Here is an 8839-nt window from a genome sequence, read left to right as displayed (position 1 = left end):
GGTCGAGGCTGCGGTGGCCGGGAAGCAGCCACTGCACTCCAGTCTGGGCGACAGAGTGAGACTCCGACTCAAAAAAAAAAAAGAACATATTAGCTAAGACCCACAGGCTCAGGGTAATCACATAGGTGGGTGGAGAGGAGCAGAAGCAGAAGTAAAATGTGGAAGAGTAGTTAAGTTCCACTCGGCCTCAGGGCCTCCCCTCCTGTGAATATTTGTATTTATGTCATTGTATCTTAGCTTGTGATCCACACCTCTTTCTCCCCCAATAGATTATGGCTATTTGAGACCAGCAGCCTCCTCTCCCAGGCATCTAGTACGTAGAAAAAGTGATAAACAGAAGCACATGGTCATTTACTTTTTCTATATATGGGTGGGGCGCGGTGGCTCATGCCTGCAATCCCAGCAATTTGGGTGGCTGAGGCAGGAGGATTGCTTGAGCCCAAGAGTTCAAGACCGGCCTGGGCAATATAACGAGATGTCAGCTCTGCAAAAAATTAGCCAGGTGTCCTGGCACATGCCTGTAGTCCCAGCTACGCGGGAAGCTGAGGCAGAAGGATTGCGTGAGCCCAGGAGGTCTATTCAAGGCTGTGATGAGCCTTGATCGCCGTGCTTGTGCCACCGCACTCCAGCCTGGGCGACAGAGTGACACCCTGACTCAAAAACAATAATAATGTTTATATATATATTTGGATGTAATGCCTGCATTTACTAATATTATAGAGATACAAAAGTGCCTATATTTCTTTAACCAACACATGTATATGGTTTTTGAAAAGAAAGCTTCCCTGAGCACCTGGGCACGCCCATGCTCAGGCTTCTGTGACTCAGATGTTTCCTGTTTTATAAGCTGCAGCGTCCAGGTCGGCATGCAAGGGACGCGGCCGCCACGGTCAGGTCTGTAGCAGGGGGAACTTGGAAGCAGCTCATTCATCTAAATCAAATGACATTCAACGTGTCCTCCCAAAATGCTCAAAAGGATGAGGTTCATGACCAGCCTGCTCCTCAGACCGTCCTAGGAGATGAAGGAGCGACTGCCCTGTGCCCACATGGTGCTAGCGTTGGGGAATACGAAGATGAACACATAGGTGGGGACTCAGCGAGTGTTTCTTTTTCCTGGCTCTTAGTAGCTTTCGGTCTGGTGGGGCTAACAGACATACCCAGAACCGGGCCAAAGGAGCAGGGTGAGCCCAGGCAGAGGGAGTAGCTACCTTCATACTGGGCAGGGCTATGGCGCTCAGAGAGATCTGAACCCCTCCTTTCACCCCCACTGGTGGCACCCACACCACTTCCCTAACAAGCAGCTTTGATCAGGGACGCTCCACGGGGTGGCTTGTCTCTGTCCCGGACAGGCACCCAGAGCACCCAGAGTTGCATTCTAAGTCCAGGGAAGAGTATGTGTGGGTGGCAGGTCTCCCAGGCAGGTGGAAGTCATCTTGCCTGAGTTGGGAAAATGAGTGGCAAATAGCAAGTGAAGAGGAGAGGGGGAGCGTGTGGAAGGACACCCTAGGCAAGAGCTCCAGAGGAAGAGAGCGGATGGCACATTTGGGGTCTGTAAATGCTCATGAGAGCCAAGCAAGGGGGTGCGTGTCAAACACTTTGGTATTTTCTTCATTTCCACTAAGAAATATCCTCCTTCCTGATTTTCTTGGCTTCTGGTTACTTAAGTTACCCTTCATTTTCCCATCTTTGATTGAAACGTAGCTAAAGACAAGTTGTTCTCTAAGAAAAACAGCAGCCCAAATCCAAGGATCGTATCAGTTGGTAAGTGATACTTGGTTCCTGTTGGGGAGACAACTGGGAGTGGTGAGGACTGGGGCAAACTGGAGAGCATATTCTCCTACTGAAGAGGACAGCCATTCTTCAACTCAGACGGCTCAGTGGCTCCAGATCTTGGGGTTTTTCAGAAAAAGTATGTAAGAGGTTTGGCAGGGTAATCCAATTTTTAAACAATGCCTTCATGAAAAAAAAGAAACCTGCAGACCAAACAGAACATCTCCTTATGCTGGGCCTTCTTCATGGGCCACACTTGCAACCTTCTGTGTAAAGGCTCCAGAGTCCCCATGAGTATTTAGTCTCAGAATCCTCCATCAAAGCGTGGCTCTGCTTAGAGTTTCTCCTAACCATGCTTCTCCCCTTGCTTTCCAGAAAGAGATGACGAGCAGGATGTGCCACTGATGCGTCACCTCACCCTCGGAAGAAAGGAAAGCTGTTTCCTTCTGGAGCCCTGGGCGGGCAGGAGGTAGACCTCCCTGGCAGAAATGGCACTCCTGCATCCAGGGGCAGCAGAGGCCGAGGCAAGCATGACTCCTGAGAGACGTTCCCCCTCACTTCGTGTGCTCTTAACCCTCCGAGTGCTGCTGGCCTGGCCCCGTGGACCAGGCAGACCGCAAATGCAGGAGGACCAGGCCTGGCCCCTCTGGCTCGGAAGTCGTGGGGAGGAAGCCTCTCACTTCCACGCACGGCACAGTTCTGCCTGTGACCTGCCGCCTAAGCTTTACTGGAATTCAGGTTTCGAGACTCAGATGCTTGTTTGTACCTTTCCACTTCATCTGTCTTGTCATCTGGACGACTTTCTGTAATTGGTTTTCTAAGTGCCGAGTGAATTTTGGAACTCCGGATGTTTCTATGGAATAAGCCTTCCTTTCGGGTCTCTGAAAACTCCCACTCTGATCATGTGGTTGGAGAGATCTGAACACCCCCCCCCTCCTTAAATCCCCCCAACTCCCCTCCCCAGTGGTATCCATACCACTTCCCTAACAAGTAGATTTTATCAGGGACACTCCACGGGGTGGCTTGTCTCTGCCCCAGACAGGGTCTTTGCATTCTAACTCCAGGGAAGAGACTGGTCATAGCATAAAGCTAACAAGTTACCAGTTCACCTGGTCAGAATGTATTTTTTATAACCACCGCCATTCCTAGTCTCTTCAGTTGAAGATATTCTTTTCCGTTTCCCTGAAGAGGGCAATAAAAGAACGTTACTAATGATTAAGGATGATCAGCCGAAGCCCTGAGCCAGATCAGTGCGGTGTTTGTTCTTTATTAAAGGGTGGAGAGTTGTGGCTATCTCTACCTGATACTAACGTTTTGGTAAAAAAAACTAAAGCCCAGTTGGTTATTTGGTGCATGTAGATTTAACACGCAGCCTGTCAACCTTATAACCTTCCTAGCTGGCTCTCAGAGCTCTACACCCAGCCGATGTCTGCTTTCCCCCCACACTCTCGCCTCCTCTGCCACCTAATATTTTGGCACAAAATTAATTTCTGCCCTGGGATTGTGCCACAGTTGCCAAGGTAACAGTGGAGCTGGAGGTAACTTCTTTCTTCCATTCTTTCCAATTTTTCTGTTCCAGAAGACAGTCAGAAGAATGCATTCTGTGCTGCACCCAGCCTTTTGAAACCTCAGAGTTTTCGTTGATGAAATGTTACCTTCTCTGATTCATTCACAAAACTGTGTGGGTTCTGACTGCCTGTGACTAGGGGGTCATAATACTTCCAGTGATCACTCGAATTTAGCAAGATAACAGTTGGTGGAGGGAAGTAGATAAGAATGTATTCGTGCATTTTAATGTAATGATGATTAAAGAACAACTAAACAACTCTGATTTTGTTTTATTATACATAATGTGTTAAAACCATCTGCAGCAACCACAAAAGCCTAGAGTCATGAAATCTTTATCCAGACGAAGGAAGGGCTGACTGTGTGGGTACAGTGGCATTCCACGTTGACCTAACCATGAAGGCGACCCTCACTTCGTATCTCGTAAAGGCTGTCTCGTGGAATCCAGTTGCTGCTACCTCTCCATGTTGTACCGTGGTCGACAATAAATATACTTTCCTCCTCCTCCTCCTCCTCCTCCTTCTCCTTCTTCCTTTCTTCTTCTTCCTCTTCCTCTTCCTCTCCTTCTCCTTCTTCCTTCTCCTTCTTTCTCCCTTCTCCCTTCTCCCTTCTTTCTTCTTTCTTATTTTTCTTCTTCCTTTTGCTTCCTAAGTAACTTTAAGAGGACAAGATAGGCAAAGATCTCCCAGCATCACTTTTGCCTGAAAGACTGTCTAGCTGGCGTAAGGATCTAGAAAACAGAGAAACAAGAGCCCCTAGTTCCCAACCTGTGCAATTCACAGGTACCACACGGGAATGCTGAACAGAAGGACAGAGAGAAAGGACAGCATGGCACTCCTGGCCTCGGAGGAACTCCATAGCTCTGCACCACACATCATCACAGGACGTTGGTGTTAAAAAGTTGCATAATTCATTAATGCTTAATCAAGTGTGAGGCTGAAATCTGAAGATCCTTGTTATTAATTCTTTTTGAGGTTATTTTCTGTGAACTGTTTGTGCAGGTGAAGTTTTCACTGTATTTAAACGTTTGAATGTTTTTTTAAACTTCTTGGAACAGTTTCCTCCTGGTTATATTGTTAATTGCACTAAATCAACTCTTCTAGGGTAAATTCCGCAAAGCTGCTCTTATGTTTTAATTACAGAGTGTTTCTATTCCCACAGAACTTTGTTTGGCAAATTCTAAAAAAAAAAAATTTATGGGTGATTTTTATCTCCTTGTCCTGACCACATCTTAGACGTATCTCTATTATAAACGGAGCTTCAGCCCTCTGAGTCAGAGACTGACTACCCTGCTACTTCCTCCTAACTTGGCTACTAACTTGGCTACTCTCTTTTTTCTCTTTCCATGGTTTTTTTTTTTGCAGGAGGTGGGGAAGGATTTCAAAGTTGAAAGATTACAGTGAGCACCTACATCCTTAAATGTATCGATTGCATTTTTCCATTCCCTCCCTTTCTCTCCCTTTCTCTCTCTCTCTCTCTCTCTCTCTCTCTCTCTCTCTCTCTCTCTCTCTCTCTCTTTCTCTCTCTCTCTCTTTCTTTCTTTCTTTGTTTCTTCTTTTTGAGATAGGGTCTGTGTTGCCTAGGCTAGTCTCAAACTCCTAGCCTACACCCTTTGCTTGGGATTACAGGCGTGAGCCACCACTCTCAGCCCAGCTCACATTTTCTTTCTTATTGTAATACACATTCCTATTGCAAAACCATTTGAAAATAAGTTGCAAGCATGAAAAGTAAAATACTTCATCATGTTCCTCCTGTTAATAAGAACATTGTCCTATAAATCTGCAATATTATCACTCCCATGAAGGTGAACACTGATACTGTGTATATCTTATATATGATTCATATTCAAAGTCCTCCAGTTATCCCCAAAATATTCTTTATAGTTGATTTTTTAAAATCCAGAATACAATCAAGAATCATACATAGCATTTAGTTGTCAGTATCTTTTGTTTCCTTTACTGCATTAGAGTTTTCCTTCTGTGTGTGTGTGTGTGTGTGTGTGTGTGTGGGTGTGCACATGTGTATATGTGTATGAGATGTATGTGGTATGTCTTTGATGACACTGACATTAAAGAGTTCAGACCAGTTTATTTGTGGAATGTCTCCCAATCTAGGTTCCTTTTTTTATTTCCTGATTGTTTCCCCATTATTAGATCAAGGTAAAACTTTTTTTCTGTCTTTTTTTTGGCAAGAATACTACATAAGTGATGTCTTCTTCCTATTGCATCACATCAGGAAGCACATAATGTCTAGTTGTCTCTTTTTTGATATTAGGACTAATCAGTGGATTCAGGTACAGTCTGCCTGATCCAATCATTATCAAGTTCCGTAATTCATTATTATATTCTGAAATTCATTACACATACATTTTATGGAGTGTGAGAACATGCATACAATATACTCATTTCTTAGTATTCTCAAAGAGGTGAAGGACCCCTAAAAGATGACAACCACTGTGATCAGATGATATAATGGTAACAAGGGATCCATCCCTTTCCATTTAACAGAAGGGAGGGGAAGCAGGAAATTTCCACATGCAGGCAATACGCAAGCATGCTGGCCAGTGAGGGTTTGTATAGTCCCTGTAGGCAGCGTTGAAATACACATAACTTTTTTCCTCCCATCCTCAATGACTTTCCATTCAGACTCGTAGTTTATTTATAAAGAGCATGCATTCTTGTTGAGGATGATTATCAATTTGGGGAGGAGGTGAATCTTAGATATTACAGTGGATTGTTACCCTCCAAGGGACCAAAAGTACATTAACAGATACAAAGTGTATATATGGTATTAATATTCTATGGAATGGTACGGGGGTGGGGAGAGATGATTAGGAATAGAATGCCTAAAAAGACTCCTTAGGAAAAAAATAGTGAAAAAATAAAATAGATTAAGAAAAACTGACCTAGAGTCCTTTTCTGCTTCTTAGGGTGTTGGTTTTTTTCCTTCCCTGAGTGTTTTCTCATTTCTAAGGACCCAGAGTCTCAAAGCCAGGATAAGTGGAAGAAACTTGAGAGATTCCTTAATCCATTCCTTCTACCTCCCAAACCATGACAGTAGTATTCAAGGTTTAAAAAAAAATCTTATTATCTCACAGATCTTCAGACATGGAAGTTCTACATCTCTTTTGGTACCACCCACCGAACACTTTACAAACATCTGAAATGCTTCTATTCAACTCAAGCCAAAGTATTATCTTTGAGTGTCCCACTTTGAGAAAGGTCCAAAGACTATGTGAGAGTTGTATTTGCACATGCATTAAACATTTGAAGATGGTTACCAGTTGTTCTTCAGCCTTCTTTCACTTAGAGTTCCCCCGGGGCAGCATTCTCTGGGAAGTCTTGTTGCTCCATCGTTGACCACTGGTGTAGTTCAACTTACAACTTTTTCAAGGCACTCCAGTCACTCTGCCTTACAGATATGATCAATAGTAAATATAAGAGATTATTTCATATCTTTCCCAAACTAATTTTGTCTTTGCTAAGTCCTGACTTGCTTTTTATACATGTACAGAATTTATTTTCAAATGGGCTCGGTGGCTCAGCCTGTGGTACCAGCACTTTAGGAGGCCAAGGTAAGGGGATTGCCTGAGTCTGTGGGTTTGAGACCAGCCCAGGCAACTTGACGAGACCTTGTCTCTACAATAAATAAATTAGCCAAGTGTGGTAATGCGTGCCTGTAGTTCTAGCTACTTGGAAGACTGAGGTGGAAGGATCTCCTGAGCCCAGCAGGTCGACACTGGGGTGTCCGTGAGCTTGCCACTGCACTCCAACCTGAGCAATGGAGTGAGACTCTAAAAAAAAAAAAAAAAGAATTAACTTTCTATTTTAATTGTCCATACAACATTCTTAATTATAATATATTCAACCATTTTGGTTTATTTTCCCGACTTCTTCCTTCTTACCTTTAACATCCCTCATTAGAATACATTTTGTTATTTTGCTTCTTTTTTTTTTAGCCTTCTCTTCCATTGGCAAAACCTTAACCTTAAGGGACTTGAAAAGAGTTTTTCTCATTTTTTGTGCTGATTTATACCAATGCATCATTCTGGCCATTAACAGAAACTAATCACTTCCTGTGGTCCCTTCACACATCATAGGTATCACACTGTGAGAAAAAGAAATACTGTAGAAAAAGTATGGCCATGTCTTCAAGAAATGTGTTTGAAGTCACAATCACTAAAAGGAGTTGGCGGCATCATTTAATAATACTGTTGTCATTCTCACTCTGATCATTTTGGTCCTTGAAGAAATTGGTGATTCTCTCTCCCAGAATTAGCCAAAGTGTGTTTTGGAAATAATGATTGTTATTCTGCTCTAAAAAATATATTGACAAAAAACGTTGTAACAGGCTATTTCCCTCTGAGCAGGTACTAATTCTGAGTAAGAATTTTCAATGACTATAAAAGAATTTGTATGCCTCACAGAAGGAAGAGTCCATTTCTAATCAAACAATTAAGCTGTTTTACTAGATTTCAAAATGTTCCTATGTCTTTTTTAGATACGTCAGAAAAAGAAATGTTTACTATATTTTTAGTTCCATTCATGATTGAAGTAAGGGTTTAATTATATAAAAAACAGACTAACACAAAGAAGTCAGTTAGAAAAGAAAGATAAAACTAAAGGATAGTTACGAAATCAGTTCTATGTGAGCTTAGGAATTCAAATGTCACAAATAAGAGGCATATAACCATTACCTACTAAGTCTTTTTTTAATGCTTGATGTATTTCTTTAACAACCAGGTTCTTCATTTTACAATGGACCTAGAATAGATAAATAAAAAGAAACTTAACTCAAAATTCATTTGAAAACATACACTTATATATTTGCATTTTAGCAGAAATTCCTTTATCCTATTACAGAATTTTCCAGGAGGCCATCAAGCATATAATTTAGCTTTTCAACAAATTAGTATTATATATTTTTTTTCCTTGCAGTAGGATTTAATATTAAATTTGATAACAACTTGGCATATAAAGATAATAAAACTAGATCACAGGAAGAGCTGATCAATCAGAGTAAATAAGCCCGCATTTTAATCATTTTAGTCTCTGATTTGCCACTACTTTACATGTGTTACCTTGGGTAGTTTATCCCATTGTGCCACACCTCCTGTTTATGAACTGCCAAGGGAACATATAGCTGTGTTTTTATATAACATAATTACTTTAGGAGAATAAAATACACTACATTTGATAAAACTGGATATATCTAAATTCTGTATATTGCTATACTAATATAGTATACTTACAGTTACTATGTAATAATTACAGGTGATTCCAATAGTAGCCACTATTTCTTTTTTTTTTTTTTTTTTGAGTTGGAGTCTCACTCTGTCACCCAGACCAGAGTGCAGTGGCACACTCCTGGCCACCGCAGCCTCGACCTGCTGGGCTCCGGCGATCCTTCCACCTCAGCCTTCCAAGTCACCGGAACTACAGGCCCGGGTGGATCTCGAACCCGTAGGCTCAGGCAATTCACTCGCCTCAGCCTCCCAAAGTGC

The 8839-nt window shown here is 42.3% G+C and overlaps 1 protein-coding gene across 1 annotated transcript in view; it reads left to right on the top strand.

Moving 5' to 3' along the window:
* Positions 1 to 2723, top strand: part of MOB3B (MOB kinase activator 3B) — a 214314-nt gene extending 211591 nt beyond the window's left edge. The window contains exon 4 of the mRNA XM_008047958.2: positions 2146 to 2723. Coding sequence (XP_008046149.1) covers positions 2146 to 2175 — 30 coding nt within the window. The 3' untranslated portion in view covers positions 2176 to 2723. The remainder of the gene's footprint in view (positions 1 to 2145) is intronic.
* Positions 2724 to 8839: the final 6116 nt, after the last annotated feature.

This window comes from Carlito syrichta, unplaced genomic scaffold (assembly GCF_000164805.1).
Source record: "Carlito syrichta isolate Samal-C Ts95f unplaced genomic scaffold, Tarsius_syrichta-2.0.1 Scaffold119534, whole genome shotgun sequence".
In the NCBI taxonomy this organism is placed as follows: domain Eukaryota; kingdom Metazoa; phylum Chordata; class Mammalia; order Primates; family Tarsiidae; genus Carlito; species Carlito syrichta.
The sequence above is the reverse complement of the archived record's forward strand: the minus strand, read 5'-3'. Positions and strand labels throughout refer to the sequence as shown.